Source organism: Gymnogyps californianus, chromosome 3 (genome assembly GCF_018139145.2).
Source record: "Gymnogyps californianus isolate 813 chromosome 3, ASM1813914v2, whole genome shotgun sequence".
In the NCBI taxonomy this organism is placed as follows: domain Eukaryota; kingdom Metazoa; phylum Chordata; class Aves; order Accipitriformes; family Cathartidae; genus Gymnogyps; species Gymnogyps californianus.
In genome coordinates, this window is record NC_059473.1 from 19018486 (window position 1) to 19043153 (window position 24668).

General features: G+C 45.3%; 1 protein-coding gene across 1 annotated transcript; it reads right to left on the reverse strand.

Annotated features, from left to right (window-relative positions):
* Positions 1-1446: 1446 nt before the first annotated feature.
* On the reverse strand, positions 1447-24668 carry LOC127014856 (calpain-14-like). The gene is made up of 20 exons (XM_050894488.1): positions 24438-24668; positions 21938-22007; positions 20862-20980; positions 20096-20232; positions 18861-19035; positions 18088-18153; positions 16601-16686; positions 15275-15349; positions 14453-14616; positions 13584-13759; positions 10656-10861; positions 10062-10098; positions 9120-9182; positions 7411-7468; positions 5580-5644; positions 5105-5173; positions 4912-4990; positions 3606-3722; positions 2879-2934; positions 1447-2597 (listed from the first exon to the last, which is right to left on the reverse strand). Exons 1-20 carry the CDS (start codon positions 24666-24668, stop codon positions 2571-2573), a joined length of 2076 nt encoding a protein of 691 aa, XP_050750445.1. The 3' UTR covers positions 1447-2570.

The following is a 24668-nucleotide window of genomic DNA, read 5'->3' on the forward strand; positions in this document are numbered from 1 at the left end:
TATAATCATTCCAGTAAAGCATTCTTTACAATTCTGTAACAGCAAGTCACATGGCTCAATAAAGTTTATTGCTGCAAATGCTTAGTGATTCATGGCATGGATTAATTCTGTTTCTTTCCTGGATCAAGTAATCAATAGCAAAATAATCTCCCTGCAATTACATTGCTCTGCATTAAAGAGGTGTGAAGTAAATAAGTACAAAATCTGATATAAAAAACAATGCGTACAACATTAAAATGAACTGCAGTTTGAAACTAGGTGTCCTGCACCACAATTTCACACACAGCCTGTGGCAGAGCTATGTCCAGCATACTCCTAGCCTTAAATGATTCTTGCTCAGCTGGTTACACACATTGTGCAACAAACCCAGTTGGGACTGACAGATTTTCATCCCATCATGTCCAACAGAGTCCTGCTGTGAACACTCTGCACTCACACAGACCCCCCTGGCCATCCCCGTGGGTGCCAGGGACCATCTTTTTCGGAGTGCGCTGAAAAAGCAAGACGTATGCTCTCTCAATCAACCTTTTTGGTTCTTCCAGTGCTGCTCCTGCACACAGTAAATCAGTGTTTATAACATCCCCCACTGAGTTGAGTACAAATTAAATCAGGCTAATTTAGTTTGCACCATCGTGTTCAGCTGCGAGTCACAAAAGGAAACAGAGGCATGACAGTTGGGAGGAGGCACGTGCTTTGTGATGGGAGCTGCTAACGGAGCCTCTTTGGGAGCCTCTTTGGGAGGACGGCAGCGCTGCGACACCGCTGCTCAAGGGTCCTGGATGTCCCTGCTCCCTCTAACCTGCTCTGCTTCGCAGATCTGAGCCCTGTGGCTCCAGCGACACCACAGTAGGGCACTCACAATAGATGATAGATATATCATCTGTAGTAAGAAAGTACAAACACAGCTATCTATTTATCTGGTTCTAACAGTTTTCTCATAAAAACAGTATGAAAATGATACTGTTTAGAAACAGACTGTTCTGGGGAATAAAGTGCGCGCTGTTGTTTTTACTGTTTAATGCCTCCTGACTGGGAACACTTACACGCAACGGGGTTTCTCTCTAAACATGCTGATGCTGTTGCACAGGCTTCAGTGCAGTGGTAAGCACATACCTGAGCTCAGTCTTTTGCTCATGTTTACATTCTTATCCACAGTCTACCTCATTCCTGAATCTCATATGCACTCTAAAAGGATATTTATGAGATTAAGCACTTAAAAGTCACAAAAAGCCAGAGGGAAGGCTGCCTATGCAAGCTCAATGTAACTCCTTCCTACAAAGGCATTAGAGTATGGTCTTTCATTATATTGTCATTCCCATTGGAGCTCTGTTTCATTCAGCACCCAGACTAGGCTGTGCACTGGAAGAGAGCCACAATTGTGCTGTCCATAGGAATGGAAAAAAAAAAAAAAAAAATCATCACAGCAGCAACCTGTAACAGGTACTTAGCATAGAAATTTCCAGCCCAAATAAATAAATGGTAAGAAAGTAAAAAAGGATCCTACATATAGATGCATCAACTAACTCTAGCACGGGGTTTGATGTGAATAGTCCCACTTATAACATGTTCTCTAACGCTGTTCACAGCTATGCACCCAGTTTCCACTATTTAATTAGCTACAACCTACATGTGCCTGCATCGTTTAAAAGTACACACACTCTCTCTCTCTCATCCTGCTTTATAAAAAGTAACTGACAAATATCCAAATGTTTTACCAGACTGCTCCTGTATCATGCTACAGAGAACATCTATTCCCTGCCAATCTCCGGTGACTTAAAGACAATATGGGATCAGTTTACTTCTCACTGTACTGTACCTTTCAATCTGTAGAGAAAACCCACTGCCTTTCTGAAATAAATATGCAAACATCACAGCCTCCACCCACAACAAAGAGCTGGAGGCCCGGCTCATCGCTTGGTCAAATCAACTTAGGTTCACTTCAATAGGGCTACACTGACGTATAAAAGCAAAAGAGATGGTTTGAATGCTTGCAAATCACCTTTCCAAGTCATGGCTAGGGAAGAGTGTTCATTCAGAGAGTCCCCACCTCTTCTTCCCCACAAGCACACAGACTCCTGCCCTCTACCATGGGCCTAGCAGCTGCAGAACTGGGACTTCCTCTATTAGGTGACAAGCCACTCAGGGCAGGGGCCATTTCTCTCCCAGGCTCAAGAGTCCCATCACCAAGCACAGCCTCTGGGCACTACCACAATGTGTGCCATCCTATAACAATAAGAGTGTAACATCAGCATTAAGTAGGTGACCCCAACGACTTAACCACTACGCTCCATGGTGTCACACTGTGCACTCATAGCAGTTGGCATGCAGCAGTCTCTTCTCAGAAGGGTTGTCTGAAGTGAAATAGGACTCAGAATAAATACATTAATTAGCAAAACTTCAGTTCACCAAGTCTGTGGTTATTAGGTCAAGTCTGTTTGAGGAGTAGACTTTTCATCGGAGGTAAATTGCAGGGCTGAGCCCAGACAGTCCAGTGTGCACAGAAAATTGATACAAAGCAGCCTTCCTCATCCTGGTACAGGCCTGGTTGTCCCCTCCTCTACAGCATTGCCTCAGGAGTACAGCGTCATCATCATCCACTGTAAAATAATGGGGAAAGTGGGTTGAACTCATCCATCCCTGTGAGAGCTCTGTGATATTCACAACTGAACTGGACTATGGGGAATTAGAGATTATCTGTCTCCAGAAGGAGCAGAAGCCATAATAAAAGCAGATGACTTAGAAGCCTGAAGCTCCTTGTTGTTTCTAACCTACTCCAAATGATCAGGTAAAGATACCTTTTTTAATGCTACAGAACAAAACATGCAGTGCCACTTGCAATGAAGGAGCCTGCATTTGACAGTCAGGGAACGGGCTTTACCTCAGATTCCCGAAGATATATCCCTTTGCCATCTTGTGTTAAGTTGCGAAAGGCCTCTGTGAAAGAAGTAAGTGAGGAGCATTAACTTGATAGCCAAGAGATCAACACCAGCCAAGACACACTGTCTCAGGAAAAATCTCAAAGGCAGAGTTTATAGGCTATTCACGAGTGCATGTGAGCTTCTCTGTTCTGTCACTGGAAGATCCCTGAGGGCTGGGACACAGGGAGCAGCTGAACAAAGTCAGGCATGTAACTGTCTGTCCATCCAGCTGTGAAACCTCGAAATGCAGGCGGTCCCAACCTCACCCACTACAGTTTTGAGACATGTGCGAAGTGTCTACAGCATGAGCTCACAGACTGAGTATCAGCTGTCTCATCATCACCCAAAGGTATATTCCAAGGCTCTCTTCTTCCTGGAAAATGAGCAGTCTCCACCTGTAATTTGCCTACTGCCTCCTACAGAAGGCTGGTGCAAACCTGTAGGGAGCTAAATCACTCCGATATGTACAGCCCAGATTTCTGTAGAAAGTGACTGGTGGAAAGGTGAAGAGAGAGCTTGATTTCCTCTATATCTGTCCCTTGCTTTAAATTGATTACTCTTGGCCTATTCAGAAACCCAATCCTTCTAATTTTGACCTTGCCACTGCCAGCTGGAGCAGCATCAGAAAGGCCAGGGCTTAGCTGGGCAGCCCAGCTTGCCGGGCCAGCCACGTAACGCCAGCCTCACCTCCCATGATCTCCACGCGAAGCATGAAGCACACAAAGCTCTCAAAGCTGATCTTTAAGTCAGGGTCACCATATCTGATTGCCATCAAATTACAGACTTCATTGCTGAGCGAAATGCCTTCATAAAAGGGGGAAAAAAGAAAAAGGGGGGGGGGGGGGAACAGAATGAGATGGCAACTCCCAGCTATACACAACTGAATGTGCACAGCTATGGGTGTGCACACAGCTGTGAGCATGCACAACTGAGTGGTTTTCAGCCCTTCTCCAACAGCTTGGTTTTTCAAACGTCCCCCAAAATAATCAAATATTAGCCAGCCCAAACCAAACCACTACGTGGAGATATCTCCTCCAAACCTAAAAGGGTTCAGATCTGATCCCCTATACTCACAGTCCTGCCAGAGTTGGAATAAAATACACATGGGCATCCTTTGCTCATGGGGTATGAGGGTAATAACAGCAGCTGTGTTTAAGAGCAATACTCCACAAGAAGGTAGGAAAGGAGATGAAAAAGAAAATCTAGAGGAAGCTCATACAGAAAGCATCAGTCCAATGTCAAGCAGCATTTGCAAGGAATAAAAGTATTTTCTATTCATAGCCTGGGATTTTAGTTTGCTTTAGCAGAGGTCCACCAGGGTTTCTCACTGTGCTTTCACTGACTCAGATGAACTGGGTGAACCACACACCAAAAAGAGGAGTGATATTTAAGTTGTAAACATGCAAAAGAATCTACAAGACTGAGCACCAGCGCCCACTCAAAGCCCAGTAACAGCAACAGAGCTTGGTCCAGTATTTGGACCCATATATATCGTCTTCCATTTCTAGATCAAGCTTCAGACATTATATTAGTGAAGTCTGGCACCAGTATTGCCCCTGTGCAAGTCCCACGCTTCCAGGTTCAGTCCCTGAGCTGTCATCTTCAGCAGAGGTAGTAATTTAACATGAGCTAGATCTGGCCTCCTGCATGTATCCGCACAACCCCACGCAGTCTTTTAAAATTAAATTAGCAACGAACAGGAAGGGATTTAAAAACTGGGTCTAAAATAGACAGATGCTTCTGTTTCAGAGAACTATCAGTATGAGACCACACTGGGGCAAAGATTAAGTAGCCCATCCCACAGCAAAATAATTTTCAGATGTGTTTACCCAGCTAAAGAGGGAAGCAGAGATGGCTAAGACCATGCAGCCTATGACGTTTTCCACTCCTCCTGGGCTCTACCTACAATTCTCAAGATGTTTCCCAGCCCCGGACTTTTCCTAGCCTTTATGAGGAAGAGGATGAGACTTGCCAAGATATGCTGTGGGCTCACCTGTCTCCCGTACAGCTGCATGCAGTTCCATAAGGTCAAGCTTTCCTGATCTGCTAGTGTCTCTTTTCTGGAAAACTTCCTGGCGGGGGGGAATATTTTTAAACAAAACAAACCCCCCAAAAAACAACAGACGACACCAAAGGGATTGTGAGCAGTGAGATATTGCAAGGGGGCACAGAAATTATTGTTATACCAGATAGAAAAGCAGCCTTTTCCATAGGACTCTGAATTCCTGGATACTCAGTGTGCCAGAGGCGTTCAGCTTCGTGGGAGAATTAAGGTCAGAACATCTCAATTAAATGTCAGAAAGCACCCATTACATAAAAAACCCCAAACAAACCAAAAACTCATAGCCACTCTAACATTCACACAATTATAATATGAGGATAATGATTTCTTAGCCCACAAGCCTATCTAGAGGCTTGATCCTCCTCCCACTAAAGTCAATGGAAACCTGGCTGCTGATTTCAGAGGCGGCAGGAATCAACCCTCTCCCGAACCAATTCCATTCTGTCACAGCTGAACTGTTATTATGGAGGGTGAGAAGTTCAATAAGCAGGGCCATGTCCTGGTGGTAAAGAAATCACAGTAACACCCCGTCTGCCCTAAGAAATAATGCTTCAGTGAAGTGTTATATGAGTCAGAAGTATCACTCATTCTAAGGATACATCCAGGAGTGCCAAGATACCCTGGCAGGTGTCCAGACTGAACCTCAGGTGAAAACTCTGGAAATCTGGAGAGAGAAAAAAAAAAAAAAAAAGAAAAAAAAAGGATTGTTTTGAGGAGTCATTGAACATCTCTCAGAAAAATGGACTCTCACAAAATTCCCCCTCACTTGAGAGGGCTCAGGCCCCAAAGCCTTTGCGAAACTTTACACCCACTTGAGAAGACGTATCATTTACGATGATAAAAAAACCAGACAACAGGATGGATTCTACTAGTCTCAGAAAATCCAATATGAGCTCCCTGCAGGCATATAATACGGAATGAAATATGGTGCACTATCTCCAGCTATTAGAGAAAATGGAAGGAAAAGGACATCCAAAGCTGTAATCCCAAACAGAATTTACTGCACGACCTTGAGCAAAGTCTCTTGACCTGAAGAGCTTTGGGGAGCAGCACTACAGATTGAAACCCTTGTGCTAAGCATCTCTCTCTCTCTCTCTCTGTCTCACACTGCCAGCTCTGTTAACATAATTAAAAGTACAGGCATCACTGAAAACATAATGCTGCATCAAAGCTTAGCATTCCTGGTTCATACATAAGTTACACGAAGAGTAACAGAAATAGACTCTAATCTCACCGCAAATCATGATTATAGATTGTCTGTAGACTTCCACTGAGCAAGGGACAGAACCATAACTCACCCTTCTCTGCAGAAAGTGAAGATGTTTTAATCTTGTAATAGCCCTGTTTAGTAAATATGAATCAAGTACTGTAAAGTTTTTAAATTAGTGTCTTAAAATTGATCACTTATGAAAAATAAAGACTCTCTGTTCAACATAGTCTTCTTACAGATAAGACAGTGCCCGGTGGGTCACTTTGCAAAGACAGAAAAGCTATCCTTGCGCACCTTTGTAGAAAAGGGAGCAATGTCAAATTCAGCTTAACTGGAAAAGGCATCATATCAGTCTTTTGTTCGTCATCTTTGTTGCCTATAATGGCTGGACAGTGTATTTTCTGTGTTGCACATCGGTTGTTACCAGTGAAGAAACTGGGAAGGAAAACTGGATTCATCATTATATCTGTAACTTCATTGTTGTTCAGAGAAAACAGCCACTGCAATACCTCGCTGCTGTCCAGGTATGGTTATTTATAACTAGGGACCAAATTACGAGCCTGTGGAGTGCTCTGGGTTGCCGCTGGCAGAGCGGATGTCACAGTCCTTACGAGAGAGACAATCTCAGGGCTCACCTGGTTCTCACAAGCATAAGTTACACAGGCTACCTGCACCTCCATCCTGTCTCCCACACACAAACAGAGCAAGGAACAGCCCTATGCATGCATAGCAGGGAAGAGTAAATAGAAATAGCAGGCATGAACCAGGCACATCAAGGTAAAGACAAGACCCCCTTCCACTGCATAACTGCCTACAGACCAGGCTAACTTTCTACACTTTCTAGTGGTGGTGCTGCCGAGACTGTGGCAGTGGCACAGGGTGAAACGAGATACAGTTTCAGAATCAAGGCTGAGGTCAAGCTGCGTTTGGAGGTCAAGTTCAGAGTCTGCATCCACACACAATATCTACGCTTGCTCTTCCCCCTCATTCTTTCTGTTGTTGAAATTCAAAGTAGATTAGCTTCGCTTATAAAATTTCTACCATGTTGATTCAGACCCCAGCAAATCCTTTCTCTCTGGAAATCTAACATGGCATCAGAAGAGTCCGTTCAGCCAGATTCAAGCCAGTTTCTCTTCCCAGAATTCAAGAACCAGATACAGGAGCTGAGGCTTTTCTCTAAGAGGGTTTATTTTACAGAAACATTATTTCTCAGCACTTACTTTTCCAAGACATATTATTCAGGATCCTCTGGAGCTGAACAGCATTTATTTCAGGATTCTGTGATATGGGAGAGAATTTTTATTATTTTTTTTTTTAAGCATTAAATCACTTTCCTCCCTCTTTTGTTTTCCCAGCATGTCCCATCTTCATTCTCTGCTTTTCTGGCCCCACTCCAGCCACTGTGAAAATCAATAGAAAAGACTCCCTTTGAATATGACAAGATTCTCAGCTTGCAAGAGCTGCAGTCTGCTCTGGGCTAAGTTCTCAGGGCTCCACACAGATCAATGCGGTAGTGCAGATTTACACTGAGTGAGGATCCAGACCGTTAACCTTTCAGCCCTGGTGCCATCTGTCCCATCTAGCACACTGTCAAGAGACCTGCTTCAAATATTTCCCTTTTATCATTTACAAACAAAAAAAGATGGGAAACTTTGGAATACTTCCTCCCCAAACTTTTCAAAGCAGAAACTTCCCCTCCTCCTTGTTATACTAAAGTTTACAAGTTTTTTAGAAACTGTGACATTTGTTTGTTTGGAAGATTTTTTTAAATGTCACTCTTCAAAAATAAAAGCCTGTTTTCAGATCATTGAGGTATGCCAGGGTAATGCATTAAGAAATGGCAGTACTGCTCGCCTCTGTGTGTACTTGGACCTCCTGACAGCAAAGGACCAGCACCTCGCAATATGTGGCAATTTCTAGCACATCTGAAAGCCACACTGTTCAAAATAAAAATCTTAAACAAGTGGCAAAAAGTAAAAGCATTGCTTCTTTTTAGTAACAGCTTCCGTCAAAATATTGTTATCAAAAGTACAAATGTGGTTTTGTGAAATTGTGTTTGCCAAATACAGGGTATACTGCTAAATAAACGCAGCCACCTTTTCTGAAAGGTGAAACACTTGCACCCCTCACCACAGTTAGCAGGATCCCTGAAGGTCAACTCCGTCCCAAATCAGGCCAGAGAGATCATTAAAAAGAATCTTTCACAATAAGGATCATATTTCACTAGGAAAATTAGTGAAAAAAGGAGGTGATGGGACACCTGATACCTACTTCACCTCTCAAAGCAAGTTAGCTGCCATCAGACTGTGATGAAGGATGTATGAGACAAGCATGAATATTTCAAGGGGTGTTCTCTAATAGGCGACTTTCCCCAATGAGTGTAAGAACACGCTAAAGGGTAGGATGGATCCACACAGCCCACCATTTTGTACCCAATACAGGCAATAGGAATTAATGTTTCGGGAGAGCATGTGAACTTGGTCAGCTTCTGCAGTCCATTCTCCTGTTTCCCTGGCACCCACACCTATTGGAAAAGGGATCTCAGAGGGTACATCCCTGCCTAGTCCTTTAGTATCTGTTTATGGACCCACTGCCCATCAGTTTGCTAATACCTTTTGAGCCTGTTGATACTGTCACATCCACAGTGTCCTGTGGCATTAAGTTCCAGGCATTCACACCCTGTTGTGTAGAGAAGTATGCCTATCTCAATGCTAACATATTGCTAAGCTTTGTGGTCAAATCTGCTGCATGGAATCAGCACTATACACACAGCCCAGCCTCCTGTGGCCCCTCTCTGTTCCCCACACTTCCACATCCAGACTTCCCTTGAACATCCAGACTTCCCTTGAACATCCACATGCTTTTACTTTCACAGAGCTACATAATAGCTCTGGAGGAATTTACTCTGGCAGCTCATGCACACACTTACCTGTTCAAAATGCTTTGTGAAGAAATCCTCCCAAATCTTGCCTTCATACCTATCAACGATTTCCTTTAAGATATTAAAAAAAAAAAGAAAAAGAAAAAAAAAATCGTTAACTCAAGGAAGAAAAATATTGCCATCCAAGACAGTTACTAGAGATACCTTCCCAGAACTGCACTCTCGTTCCCTCCCCTTCCACCTTCTCCCTACCACTGCATTCAATGCTACATCACTAACGCAGCCCACTGCTGAGACAGCTCCCCACCTCATAGAAATGTTATTTCTTGAAAAGAAACACTCAGATAACAGTCAGTGGGGAGAAACATTTCCCCCCACCAAGCTGTGCAACAACAAAGGATGGGGTTCACTCCATGCCAAGAAGAGAGAGAAGGGTCTCTGTCCTCCTTTATACAGTAGGATAGAGGAGATGAAAGAAGGAATGGCCCTGTTTATGGCAGGGGAACAGACTATGCTATAAACTCCCTGGCACAAGTTGCAGACGTGCATGCACTACCATTGAGCTCAGTTATTTTGAAAATAACCTATAGACCGCTACATGGGAACAATACTGCTCAGGTCCCATGACGTCTTCGAAACTTTCAAGGCATGAAACGAGCGGGAAGAAGTGCAAGAATGGACCAGGAGTCTCCAAAAAGCCATGAACAGGAAAGATTGCAGAGCAAGTAAGATGGTGTCACTAAAAGAAGTTCGCAAAAAGGCAACTAGCAAAGGTGTCTAAAAATTTGCTTGTCCCCCACATCTGACTGCATCTGTCCACATGGTCCAAGGGACTCTGCCTATAAACCCAAGCTGCCCTTTCAAAAGTGCTGCAACACAAGCACTCACATTCTTACTCAGCCTCTCCATAGGGCAGAGCAACAGAAAAAACCCAACATTCAGAGCTGAAGACCAAACCACAGATCTCCCACTCCCCTCGTACTCACTCACCTTAGAGAGGGTGAAACTGGTGTTCCCGCCCATTTCCCTGGAGATGCAAAAAGGCAGACACATTAAGGAGATATCCCAGAGTTGTGTGTTTGTCTCATCACAGGTGGCATCCCCCATCCCCAGATGGGGCCCCAATCCGCTGTTGCAGCATATGTTTTTTTTCCCCTAGTGTTACAGCTGCAGTAAGGGAAGTCCTCATGTCCGTACGGCTCCCCAGGGGCTGCTGGCATTTGAAGTCTCCAAAGCGCCATTTCTGCACAAGCAACCATCCTAGCATCGCCAGCAGGGTCTCCTGGCAAACTGATGGTGTATTAAAAACTGTTGTCCTTCTCCATGGTCTCAAACATGAGCATGCTGCAAGAATCCCTTGTGTGGGCCTAGCTCAATACTTCTTGAAAGGATAAGGCCAAAAGCAGTGCTTCAGCCACTGAGAATCCTAAGGTGGGAGAAACCCACTGCCAGCCTCTCCAAAAGAGATTGTGCTGCTTTTTGGAGAGTAAAGTCTTTATGCTGCCCCCCCATTAGGCTAGAAAGACCAGACCATCCCACCATCCCAGAGAATTAGGTGCTGGCAGAGGCGCAACAGCATCTCACCGAAGAACATGCTTCCTGGAGAAGACCCGCAGGATGAATTCAGACTCCTGCTGAGGCTCCAGGGTGGATGGGACAATCACATAGACACCAGGCTCCAGGTGGAAGTCATGAGTCACTTCCCGCTCATCAAGGAAGACCTGGTGCTTGTTCACAGGCTGATGTCGGGTGAAGAAAGCTGGGGGCAGCTTTCTGTTGCTTTCCTGGTACTGTTAAGGGAAGAAACAGATGAGAAATGTGTTCTGCACCAGCTGAATAAACGGACAAAAGGCACGTGGGGAATTCACAGGCATGGCATAGACAGCCTGCCTTCATGCCTCAGATTTTTTTACAGCACAAGCAGATAACAGGGCCCAAAGGACTCAGTCTCTTTCCAGGACATGGTGGTTCTCACTATGCACTGCCCCTGCCCAATACTAGTATGACAAAGAACGGGTCTTGTGCAACCTTATCAACAATATAATAGTACTTGCAAGGAACAGCAGCAAGGACTGGGGAGGAGAAGTGGCTCCTGTCAAAGTGGCAACTGCAAAACTCATTTCCATACTGGCAGAAATGACTGCAGGCAGGAACTGCTCTAGAGGCAGCTCTTCACTAGCCAGAACACCCCTCCTATCCCATAGATACCATGTACTTTGTCCCCAAAGCTTGTCCTGTGCACTAGGGATCTGGTAGCAGAGGATTTTTCAGAGCACCTGTGATCTGAGCATACTGCAGGAGCAACCTAAACCCTAGCCCTGACTCCATGCATGTGTCCTTGATCTGCCTGGCACTCTTGACTCTTACAGATGTTTTGCTCTGCAGGCGCTTTTCTGCAATAGGAGGATGGATAAAGTGTTGACCCAGGGAACACTGAACTCATTTTTAATGCCACTGAGCGCCCAGTACATAAGCCAAATAAATAATCCTGCTAGCTAAAGCCACTGTCACCTTCTGATCTTGGCTGTTCCTCAAAACATTTAGCCATTTTACTCCACATCCTCATAGTGGAGATGCTATTCCTCTTCCTTTGCCAGTATTTTTCTTACTAATAGAGCAATCTTTCCTCTGAAGGGTTCAGGGTTACTCCTCCTCATGCCCCTTATGTTAAATTCAAAGTTTTTATATTTCAGTCAATACTTCGTTGACTGTAGTTCCAATACCTTAGATGCTCTCGGCTTGTCATCTCTCTGTATTGATCTTGGCAACCGCTACAAACCTGAAATTAAAGTCCTGGCTGCCACCATTCCCCCTCGGGTGCGGCACAGCAGTGTGCTAGGGCCACACTCAAACCCCCTCTGCCAGGAATTTTAACTCACTTGTAACCCTGATAGTGCCCAAAATATTTAAGTCAGGAAGGAGTGGCATCTTACCTCATGGTTACCATGCTGGAAATACAGTAACTGGGAACACAATTGTGCTGCCCTGACCATACACCGAAACTAGTTCTTTGCCAGCCCAAATTCAAAGGGACTCTAATTTAAGAGGTGTTCTGAGTAGTAACAGAGTGGAAGATACGCCCTTTCAAGATAAAAGGAGCTAAACCTTTCCCTGTTTTAAATAGCCCTCTGAGGTCAGGGCCAAAATTGGGACTTACATCTGGGTTTAACTTCCAGGGCCCTTCCTCAGGTCCCAAAGGCTCCTGGCTAAAGAAAATGCTAGAAATACAGCTGGCCTGAGGAAGCTGAAAAGACATTTTCTCTGGAGCATCAGCTCCAGAGCATCCCCAGCCAGGAAGGAACCTGAGCTCCCTGGGAGACCTCTGACTTGCATGGGACACAGGCTCTGTTCCCACCTCAGCCCAAGACTGGGAGGCAGCATAAAGGTAGCTCTGGCTCCTCTGAGAGCTGCAGTGAGTCCAGTTTAGACACAGCCAAGAATTGGGGCACCATCCCACAATTGCAGCAGGGACAAAGTGCTGATCGGGTAAACACTGATGCCACTTCTAATACCTTTGAAGACCCAGTGCAGAAGCTGAACAACTGATGCCCCCTTTTAAGGCCACTGAGCCCTCCTGATATGGCTGCTTTTCAGAAGAGTCAGTGGATAGCTCTGCGTTAATAGCGACTTACTGTGGTGCCTCACTGAACTCAAATACACTGTTAACTAGCTGTCAGCCAAGGAACAAAGGCAAACACAACACCTTCAGTGTTGTCATAACAGCTGCACCAGCCCAGGTCCCCCAGCAAACAGCCAGCAGCGGTGACAAGGGACTCACCTGTAGGGCTACCTGCAGGAAGAAAAGAAACAGACCATTTGTCAGACAGGGACCTCTGGGTCTCACATAACGTAGCCATATAATTGCTAGGAAGCAGCTACGTAAGTCCAGCTGGGGTCTTTGCCTTCAGAAACCTGTCCCTCCACCTGAAAACCCTTCCCCGCAGCCATCTCTCCGTAACTGTGCAAACTCACAGCAGCAACAAGAGCGGTGGCTCTGTTCAAGGGAAGACAGTGGCTCTGCAAGGCACTCAGATAACCAGAAAATTGAGGGGGGGGGGGAACTGTCACTCCTTCTAGCGATATCTGCTTACCCCTGGATACACAGAGAACTAGCAATATTGACACATGGGCAGCTGCCACATCATACTAGAAACACTTCTCAAGCACAATAACCTGAGGGCAGCGCTCTCCTTGCCCCAAAGTAAGGGGACTCCTGGCACCCTCTCCCAGCTCTTGCACATACTCTCAGAGAGGGCAAAATAAAGCCCAGTGTGCTCTGAAGCAAGAGGCATTTCTCACTGCTCTGCAGGCTGACACACAGCAGGCCAGAGAGGTAGCAAGTGGGGCACAGAGCCTGAGGGAGCCTAGCCCTGATGTGTGAGCAGACTGGGCACAGGCAAGGAGAAAAGAGCACAGATCACCCTGTGCACAACAAAACTCTTGGTCTGCAAAGCTCTACAATTTACAGGGGCTGGAAGTGTTCCTGTTTGGTGAAAGCAAGAAAGGCAAAGCAATTCTTTGCACCTTGTAGAGTGAAAATCCAATGAAGAGGTGAGGAGCTCGGTTCCGGTGTTTGCTGCTGTGTTTCTGCATCAGGGATATAACCACATTGCAGGAATCCAGGCTTTTCTTGCTGTCTTCAACTGGTAAAACATTCAGCCAGTACTGAGGGTTCATCCAAAAGGTGCCTAAGCAAAACAAGAAAAACATTTTGATGTCATTTTCCATCACAAAATTGGTTGCCAGCTTCCCACATGATGCCTGGCACCAGACTGAATAGGTCATAGGTTGTCTGGACCTCCAGACCCCACAGGGATTTGATCTTAAGGTGCATTTTACAAGTTTAGCAGTGCAACCACTACGTAAGACAGGAGGAAGGCCCAGGAACAAGGAACTACATTTCCGCTCACCTGCAACTAAGAGCTCATTTTGTTTATAAATGTATCACTATTCCTCTATCACCTCCAGCGTATGGCCTAGCTGACTTCAGACCCCACCTGCTCTGCTTCCAGAAGGGCTGAGCCCCTGCATTTCCCATTCACTTTACTTAAAATACCACTCCCTGGAGGTGCTGAGGATGCAAATTTTAACAGACAAGTTTAATGCCCCAAAGAAGCTCAGTGTTGGCAATTGATCCTAGGATCCTGCAGCTCATTTCATGCCATAACCAGCCCACTGCCCTATGTTTGCAAGTGATGCAGCTTCTGTGATGGCAGAAGCTAGTCGAAGTCCTTCAGCTGCTTATTTCTGATGTTTGGGGGGGGGGGGCGCGTTAAGCAGGAAGAGCATGTTGTCAATTTTGTGTTAACAGGTATAAGGTGCTGGTAACTGAGTCAGCAGAGCAATATTACCCCAGAGTCATCCAAAAGAGCACCCCTCACCATTACAGAATCCCAGACTTCCTCCCGCTGTACTTCCTTTAACCCATCTCCCGCTTTTCAGGGAGTACATCCACTTCTTCCCATCTTCCTGGCTCATCAGGTCTGGAGTTAATTTACAGATCATCAGATCTACAAAATGAATCTTAAAATCTTGCAGAGACATCCTGGGAAAAGAGTGCCAAGAAACATCTTGTCAGCAGTTTAGTTTAGTCCATATGGCTTATAAAAAGAAAAGGAAAGGGAGCAGGGAACTTCGAAGCCGCACCATTCTGTGTTACATATGGTAATGCTCATATTTTATTAGGCAGTAAAGAAGAGAGCGTCTGCTCCAACAGCAGCATCTAGCAGTAGCAAATGCACGACTAAAATTTCAGCAAAGGATAGCAGCACAGAGATTAAAATAATATTGCCACCAAAGGGACCGCAGTGAAATGACACGGGCGACAACATTGCCACCTCGTGGCAGAAGCTGTGGAGAAACCACGAACAAACATAAGGCAAGCAAGAGCTTCCCAAAGCTATCTTAAAAATAAAAGGCAGGACAAAAGCTCCCGAAAGCTGCCCATGTCTCCAGCAGCCCTGGGAGACCTGGCAGTGTCCTGCTTCTCCCTCACTCCTGCCATTGAGGAACAGTGCATCTCTTCCGTGTCAGCACAGCTACTGCTTCTCACATCGTCAAGCAGAGGAGAGCAAGAAAGCAAGCATGAGCCGTTGTAAAGCAGATCACATACGCCTCGACCTAAGTGGCAATGCGCTGCTTCATCTCTGGATGCAGTCCCAGAGCTACTGGCAGAGAGGGGAGAGGCGAGAATGTGCCATTACCAGAATTCTCCATCCTCCTTCTTTTTCCTCAGCAAAATCTTCTCCTTCGGGCTCAGCAGCTCCCATTTGTAAGAGCTGAGGGCAAAAACATGAGGTGACTAACCAAATGTGGCCTCAAATTCAAGGCAGAGTACATAGCTTTCCTCTATAAAAAGAGGCCAAATCCCTGTCCCCACATATCTCCACATTTATCCCCCACTAAACACAGGCCCCCTATGCCTTCAGCCATGGGAGACTCTCCACAAGCACTCTGGGTCCCATGAGATGTAGCTAAATGGCTCCAGTTTGCTCCAACAGAAGCCAGAAATGCTCCATTTCCATCAGCCAGTCCATTCACTTGCACAGGCAGCTTCCAAGTACTTAAAATACAAAGATCTAGGCCTGTTTTGTTGGTTAATTTTCTGTCAAAGGAGACATAATAGGAAGAGTGTCTGGCATAATGAATGAATGACTAGGACAGCACAAGAGGCAGCTGGGAGTCATTTAAAAGGCAGGCCTACAGTATGTTGCTCATTATGCTCTTCAACAGGAACAGCTGGTATGTTGTCATTATGGGACAGACACGCATCAGAGAAGTTACTGCTCTGCAGACAAGGTGAAAGTCACTCCCATTCCCAGCGCCTCCCTGTGCTCTTCCCTCCTCCCTACCCCCAAGCCTCAGCAAACAGGGTCTGTGCAGGGAATGAAGTGAAGCTTGGAAGGAAGGAACATGCTCTGCTTCAAAGAGGAATAGGACAAAAGTCTACAGTTGCCCATGGTGTAGAATGCAAAACCACTGTCTTTCATGGATCCCAATCAAAAAATTCAGGCAGATACAAATATAGGGCCCATTTGCCTCACTAGTTGCTTCCTCTGATCTTATACCCATGAGTACTCCCAACTCCAGCAGCCACCCAACTCCAACACTTCGCAGCCCGTGGAGGACTTTGCACGGTCCCTCCTGTGACAAAGGTCTGCGTCCCGAAACATGCTGTTTGTTTAGAGCCTCCTGCACAGCTATGTCACTTTGCATGCCATCCAGATGACAGCAACATGGTCAGCATCTAATGTTCATATTATGTTTCCTCTGGCATCCAGTGAATGGAAGAGCAGAACTGAGCTTGTTGAAGCTGCATGCGTGAAGTGAGCCCAACCATGTGAGCACTATCTGCTGGAGAAATACAAATCTATTGAGTCATTGCTTTGACACCAGAGGGTCTGTGCAAGCAACTGTTACTTATCTTAATGCTGCTCTCAGCACTAATTCATGCCTGAAGATGGCAGCATCTTTCCTCCAAGAAACCTTTCCTCCCACTCAGCATCAGACCTTCCCTTTTTTAAACTCACCTGTCACTCCAGTCTCCTTTCCATTCAATTTTTCCCCATGGATTTCTCAGTCTCACTAGATTTTCTGGTCCATATTGACAGGTCACCTGCAGAAAACAGTAACAGTGTGCTTACCAAGGTCTCAGCAGTTCTCATCTGGTTTATATCACTGTACTATGTCAGATATTAACAAAGATTTTGTTTGTTCTCATAAATGCCAGCAAGTATGATGACAAAAATCTATGAACATGCAACTCTGAATGCCGGCACAAAGAGATTAAGATGCTTTATCTTACCTTCTATAACTGAAACCAGAGATCTCACAGATTCCTAATTTGGAGGCTTGACCATAAATTCCTCTTCCTTTCCAACATCTGCTCATTTTGTGCTTATGTGGGGGCACGACTGTACTACTGTGAAAGCTAAGTCCTACCTCAGTGCAGTGGCATAGCACAATGCAGCCCATGGGGTGACCGCATAGATTAGTGCCTTCCGAACTGGGATGCCGTGGTGGGAGAAGAGGGAGCCAGGCCGACTAGGGGCTTTGCTGGCAGCATACAGCAGAATGGCTGAATTCACATCTGCTCCACATGCTCGGTCAGTCCCTTACTCCTGCCTGGCTCTTCATCCCATCAGAGGAGCCAGACTGACAGTCATCTTGCTGATAAAGTCCATACCTAAAACCCTCCTGCTGTGTGTGGGAGACAGGCATGCATCATTGAGCTTATAGTATCTCTTCCAGCTTTCCTATTATCTCTTGCTAGAGGTACTGAACATGCTTTCACCCACATCTATATCACATGTCTAAAGCCCCACAAAGTCCTTTGCCATCCTTGTCAACCTCCTTTTGAGGCTGGACAAGATAGTCATCCATCAACCCAGGAGGAGGAAGCTTGAGCTTTCTGCCACTCTTTGGGACCTATTATTTTACAGTCCCTTACCTCTAGACAAATATCTTTAGGGGACTCCCAGTGATACTTCTGCAGATCAGTGGGGTCTACCTGGTACTCTCTGCACAGGAGCCCAGTTTGGTTCCCTTACTTTAGCCTTGACTCACATTTCCATCTGCAGTTTTTCATGTTTTGGCCCTTGTATTCAATTATATTTACTCCTCTATGGCCTCTCCTCTGACTTCAGAGGGAGGCTTTTTACGCCAAGTAGGTTTCAGCACATCCTCCCAGCATCCCCAAAGGCCAGTCCTTTTGTCCTTAACAGCTAAGATGCATTTGCAGGTGATGCTCTCAGCAGAGCCCTGTGAATCGTTCCCACTCTTAGAGATATGCTGATCTATAACCATTGTCCTTTACGTCAAGGCCACAATACTAAAATGGACACACTTGAAAGTGAATCTTTACAAAGCACGCAGTCTCTTTTAGCCTTAGACTAAGAGAAGAGCATTCGGGGAGGAGATACCATAGCTGCCCTGATTAAGGGTTGAACCTATGACTGCAATAAAAATTGCTGACATCCAAACAAACCTGGACTCAGGACATTAGGGCTAGTCTTACCTTTCTAATACCAGTTACTGTGTAGGCATGGCCAGCAACAAGTCCATTCTTCAGGACCTTTGTTGCCTGTATACAAGGAAGAGAAACAGAAGGAAAATAAACCTTTTCTTCTACCTCTGCTTACACAGCAGACTCATACCAATACCAGAGACCTGCACCTGCATAAGCAATGACTCTCAAAGCAAACGGAGAATGGTTTGAACTGAAAAAAAAATTCAGTCTAAGCTCCTAACAGCCATATTTTGCAGTATGTTTGGAATGAGAAGGTTGATTGGGAAGGTCCCTTCCTAAATTCTGGATCTTTGGCTAGAGACCATCTCACTTTTAAAAAGTCCAGCAGGTTAGGTTTTGATTTTCAGAATAGTAGGCGTTCCCAACAGCTGCAGTGTTAGCATAAGGCTTGGAAGCCAAGATCTGAATTCATGTTCTGAACTACACACCTCTCTATCTTAGCTATAAGCTTATTCCATAAGTCTCTGTGCCTCACTGCACCATCTGTAAAAACGGAAAATTTATTTAACAAAAATGGGAAATGCAATAGGTCCTTTTAATAGAGGTTCTTTGATAGATAAACCAGTTCCTAAACATAACAACAGTGAGCTGGGAGCAGCAGGGAATCAATCCATGTGCAAACTTTAAGAATGTGATTTCTATAGAAAGTCACGTGTGGCACCTTTGATACTTTTTGAGTCACAACAACTAGCTGAGCAGAAAGAAACAGGTCTGGAAAGGCTTTTAGCTGTGAAGCCATCTGATGTCACTCCAAGTCTCACCCCTAAATGTGTCTGACAGCCCATGAGAGATCTGCTGTAGGTTGCTCTTGTCAGGATATCCCACAGATCAGGAGGAGTTGCTGCAAGCTTGATCCTTGTATTAACACCACCTGTAAAATCCACGAAGGCTTCTGAAACTTGCCCAATCTGCAGATCTTCATAGGAGCCATAGAGTCTAGCAAAAAAGACATCAATATATTCTTGGGGTTATAGTCACAAATGATAGGTTGAAGAAGGCTGTAACTCATGTTTATTTTAGGGGAATCTTTCTCATTTAGGAAGAGAGGAATCTAGCAAATTGCCTCCAAGATTGGCCATAGTCTGAAAGGGTCTCTTCACTCACTATCATCCCTCAGTGCACAGTACTGAGAACATGCCCATCGCTACTTCTTTGATAACTCTGCCTTAGTGAATGTTGTCTGCATGTATCACCAGACACTGATACAGTGCCTTGAGAGTTCAGTCTCCAATATGATTTTCTTCACCACTGCAGAGCAACTTTCTCCGTTCTTTCTGTTCTAACGATAACCCCAAAGGGAAATAACTGAACTTTCTCTCCTGTGCTGTGATCTTTTTCTCACTGTTAACTAGGATGTTTGCTTGCTCTGCAGAGATTATTTCAGCCCAAGATTAACAAACTCCATCAATTATGCCTTGTTGCTTTCTTCTTAGTCCTGATAAACCACTGTAGACAAAACACCCCGGAGAGAAAACAATATTCTCACCGTGCCATGTGACTTGTTGAATGCCTCAGCTTTGGGGGACCCCAGAGCAGGAACTTCTACCAAAACCAAAGTAAACTCTTCAGCACACCCCCAAAGTGAAACTCGTTGGAGGCTTCTCAAATTGATAATACATCAAAGGAGGCATCAGAAATCATTCACCTTTGAAAATTCCCATCTGTGGCCTTCTGCTGCTCTGCAGTATTTACAAGGAAGGCATCATCCTAGCCAATACACTCCAAACAACAATAACACTTAGAGGACAACTCCCCAGGATAGGTCTGTTTTCACACCTACTCCTAAACCCTTGGATTTAAACTCAAGGCCCTGGATTAATAACAGCTACTGCAGTGGCAGCTTCTACTGTGTAATAATAGAAAGATGAGAACCATTTACTACACTCCAAATGTGGCAAGGCCTAGGAGATGCATTTATAAACAAGAACAAACTGCATAGGCACCAACCAAGGTATTTTAGAGAGACTATTTGCATAACTTGGAATGAGTCACTTACTTAGCATATGCCTTCTCCAGAAGGGCTCCCCAGAACACGTTCTTAGAGACTGAGGAAACAAAGACCAGCTCCCCCGCCTCATTCACCGGCAGGCGATCATCAACCACCACGTCAACCCATTCACCGAAGTGCCAGAACTGTCAGGGGAAAGGAATGAGCTGATGTTTCCCTCGGAAGGGACAAGGGACCTCCCCTTGAAACAACAGGAAAGGCAAGATATCTTAGCTGTGGGCACAGGACAAGCTGCCTTGGGGGGAGGGATGCTTGGGGTCAGTGGGACATGCTGACTCACCCACAAAGCCAACTCCTCAACCCCACCCTGCCAGAGGAGAAAACAGAGCATGTATCAGGTGTAAAAGGATTAAGCAGGGAAATTAGGCACAGCTGGGCTTCTGGGAAGGAGTTCCTAACTGCAGGGTAGCAGAGTTGCATCAAGAGCTGGGCAAAGGAGTAGAAGATTGCAGCAGATGTGCTCAAGTCCTGCTGACTGTTGCCACTATGGAGGAAGACTTTTGTCTGGATTAAAATACGAGTAGGGCACAGCTGGAGAGAAGGGCCAAGCCGAGATATATCCTCAGAGTGGCTTGTAGTTGATCCACTGCCTGCACTGCTTTGTGGGAGGGGTGATGGGCTACTCTCCAGGCCGGGATACCCTCTGGCCACTTGCCTCTGGCCAAGGGGAACTGCGTACAAATTATCCAAGGGTGTAACACAAAACATGACAGGATTTCTGAAGACCTCCCGCACTCTGGGGGAGCAGATGTACCCGGAAGTGGAAAATGCCAGCATATTTCCTCTCAAAGCTCTGGTTGTGTGGCACGACTACAGCCAAGATGTCCTGGTGGAACGTCAGGGCTTCCAGGGCCGCCAGGAACCAGCAGTTCTCTGCGCCAAGACAAACGGACACATGCAGTTGGCTGAAAAGTGAGAGTTGTCAGCCAAGTTCAGGAACACCACCAAGATCCTAGCAGAAGAGCTGTTGTGCTGATGTCTTTACAATTATAACAAATCATACACAGAAAAAGAGACGATCCAGACATGTGCTTTATTTAACCAAACCATGATTGGTTTATAATTGTTCTCTCATGATCTTTTCATTTGGATACTGTCTGGTTAAATAAGAAATTTAGCAAGAAATAGCTCTCAATGGAAACATTCCGGTTTTTTACTGACATTGCGTGGGTTTTTTTCTGTTCTCTGTAAAGGCACACTATTAAAAAAACCTTTTCCCTTTTTCTTTGAAAACTTTAACTTTTCAGAAGAGAAAAATCATTTCCAATGGATCTCACATGCAAGACTGTACTTATTAGACTTTGTGTTTAAGGGCTTAAAGCACTTAAAAATTAATTTAGTCCTGCCCCTACCTGTTTTGCAGCTGACAATATATCCTTTTAGGTAACATGGGCATAAAAATTATTTTTCTGACTGCAAAGCTGGGAAGAGAATGCACTCACACTAAGCCTTAGATTCAAAGATAGTGCAAGTCTCAGATTTTCCTGCTTCTGCGGTCTCCGTTCAATTGTCAAGCAGCAACATTACAGACCAGTAAGAGCACAGGATCACTTTGTATTGCAGTACTAGCATGCACAGAAGCAACACAGAGGGTGGCAATTTCAGCTTGTGGAGACACCTCTCACTCCTCAAATCCCACCTTGAAGCTTGCCAGGTTTTTTACTGAGCCTATGCCATCTTAATGATTGCTTCATCCACACGATGCCAAGTGAAGAGATAAGGATATGTGCACCTTCTATTTCTATGCCAAGTTTTATACAGTCGAAATTCCACACAAGACGTTATCTTGTATAAGAATACTTAGATATTTATACAAAGGAGCTTCCTTACCCACCAATCCTTGGCAGAGATCAAGTTGCTTTCTGCTCGCAGCATAAAATACTGGCCTTCTGTGCAAAGCCTGGGAAGCACACAACCAAAAAGAAAAGAGGGAGAGAGTCAAGTCAGTAAGACGAGCTGGTTTAGCTTGAAGTCAAGGACTTTCTGCCTGCAGAGCTGCAACCTCATAAGATGGGAAATCCAGTGAGTTCCTAGTCTAGAATGTAAAAACCTCATGGATATGTGACACAAAACACTCCCTCTGCCTGTTCAAAGCCTTCAAAATACTTAGGATCCCTTTGTCCCAGCAGACGTTGTTATGGTTCAGGTATAACTTTAGTGTTATCAGGTGCTGTGGCTAATCTGACACAAGCCTGGGCACACATTTGTGTTTGGTCTACATTGAATTTGGTCTCTGACATAGGCCACTGGTGCTCAGATGCATCGCCATGGGTCTCCACAAACGCCTCGCTGAGAAGACAACCCTTCAGACCTGCCAGCCCTGCTCCTCTGTAATTGCTGACAGGTTTCAGCCAAAAGAGGCTACAGTGGCAGAGCATAACTGTTCAAACTTTCAGCTAACCTGGCTGATGTCTCCATGATTTGACTGACAATCGAGCTACAGACTAACTGATGGCTGCTAACAGAAGTTCCTGTTGCTGTGACAAGAGAGGGTCTGTGAATAATTGTTCAGAGAGAAATTATGTTGTTATTTTTTTCCTCTCACAAGTGCCTCTGGGGTCAAATTAATAAACTAAGTGTCAAACTTACGTTTCACTCTAATGACCCACAAATTGATCAAGCTAATTTTCACACTGTTGGCTTCCCCTTCAGGCAGTAGCAGACAAACAGCAAACCCTCAGAAGGCAGTTACAGTAATTAGACCCCTATCCTTGGTGAATTTGGGTGTTCACTTTACAGGCCATCAGTCATAGATGCAGCAAGCTACAAGCCTGCAGGCTGAATGGCAGAATCTCAGTGTTTCCTCTGCAGCACAGGGACTGAAGGATGCACAGCATCCATCCTCAGAGAACCTTTGCTGAGCTAAGTTTGGCATTCAGAGCAAATGGCAGCCTTCTTCACGAGGCAGTTTTAGAGCAGCAGAATGGTAGACTGAGAGACACAGGAGGTTTCAGGTCCATTCCAATACCTTTGGGGTGGACGGACACCTGAAGAGCTTTGTAGAGGGCAGGACTCATGCTGACCTTTCCCTCCCAAATACCTCTAAGCTGATATGGTTGCCTCAGCCACAGTGCCTGGCACAACCCAGCTCAGGCCCCTGAGGACTGCACTCTTCCTCCGCCTGTGGATCCTGACTTAACACAAACCATCTGCGAGACCAAATTACGTATGAAACTCTGAGAACCAGGGCTGCCATTCCCAAGCTCTCCTGCTCGCTTTGCAAAGGTGCCTCTACTTTCCCGGTGATTTTCATGAGTTTTGCAGAAACTCAGCCCTTCTAAGAAATTGGTTAAATCTGACAAAATATGACAGCTAGAAAATAACTTAGCTAGGAGATGCTATCTGCTATTATCTGGCAGAATTCCGTTACAGACACGGTAACATAAGGAGTCAGTGCTACTACTGAAATTCTCAGATAATTCTATACATTGCTTTCAGGAAGATCTAATTGTCAATAAGTTACTCAGTGGCTCAATAAGAACTGAACTGCTATTGCTAGTAACAGGCCTTATCTAACTGTGCCAAGCCCCTCTCCTGGCCTCCTAGACTTGTTTTATATCCATTTGTTTTGAGCACTTGCTCTGTGACCAGCCCTTGCAACCAGGTGTCTCTTGTTGTGATGTTCAGTTTAAGCATGGGATACCAGCAAAGGCCTTGGAAATATGGGCACAAGAAGAAAACAGAGGCCCTAGAACTAAAAACAACTCACTGACTGATGGTCAGTTACTGGTCGTGGTAGAAGCTCAACCTTGAGACCTGGGAAAAGACTGCTCTAAGTACAATAGACTAAACAGTTAAGCAGGAAAAAATCGCCCAGCAAGAGGATAAGGCACCTGCTGCTGCCGGTTAAAGTAGCAGCCTCCAGCATCACAACGGTATGTGGTCCACGGGAGAGGGGTCAAAGGCTAAGAACTGTCTAGAAACTCAGAAATCTTCTAAAAGGTCAAGATCTTGAATTCTGGGAAGAGGGACCGTCGCCATGAGAACTGTCATCACAGAGTCATGGTGGGATCATCAGAGCTGTGAGCTCCAAGGACACCGGCTCCCCCCACTCCCTTCACCTGCTCTCCCTGCCTGCTCCGAGCATTACTGGATATAAACTGAACAAGGGTGGTTATGATTTTGGGCAACAAATGCTTCAAAGGCAGTTATGAAACTCCACATCCCCCAGCTTCCAAAATGACAGCTGATACAATAAGCGTGATCTCTGGAGGCATTAAGGCACACCTAAATTAAAGTCTAAGAGTAATCTGCTCAATGCTAACACTATTTGCTGGCTATCAGCTGTAATCATCCTCTTACATGAGATTATTCACTGAAAGTCACTTACATGTGGCCTCTTCCACTGTAAATTTCGGGGTAGTTTCTTTAGCAGTGCTCCCGTTCCAATAGAGCTGATGTGAGCAGGGAAGTTATCATCTGTGAACAGGCACTTGTTCTTCAAGCACACCTCCAGCAAGGCTTGGTAGTTCTGCTGGATGGGTGGGGTGTGTTTTTGAAAGATACTCCTGCCTAAAGGCACAGGTGACTTCTTTTTTTTCAAGCATGACAGAAAAGGCAT

What these genes read in the sequence shown, in the direction of transcription:
- LOC127014856 (XM_050894488.1), bottom strand. Translation starts at nt 24,668, where the DNA reads ATGCCTTTTCTGTCATGCTTGAAAAAAAAGAAGTCACCTGTGCCTTTA. An exon ending in GTATCTTGGCACTCCTGGAT is followed by an intron (nt 5,174 to 5,579) that starts GTATCCTTAGAA and finishes TCTCCCACGAAG; the next exon opens with CTGAACGCCTCTGGCACACT. An exon ending in AAAGGCTGCTTTTCTATCTG is followed by an intron (nt 4,991 to 5,104) that starts GTATAACAATAA and finishes CCCCCCCGCCAG; the next exon opens with GAAGTTTTCCAGAAAAGAGA.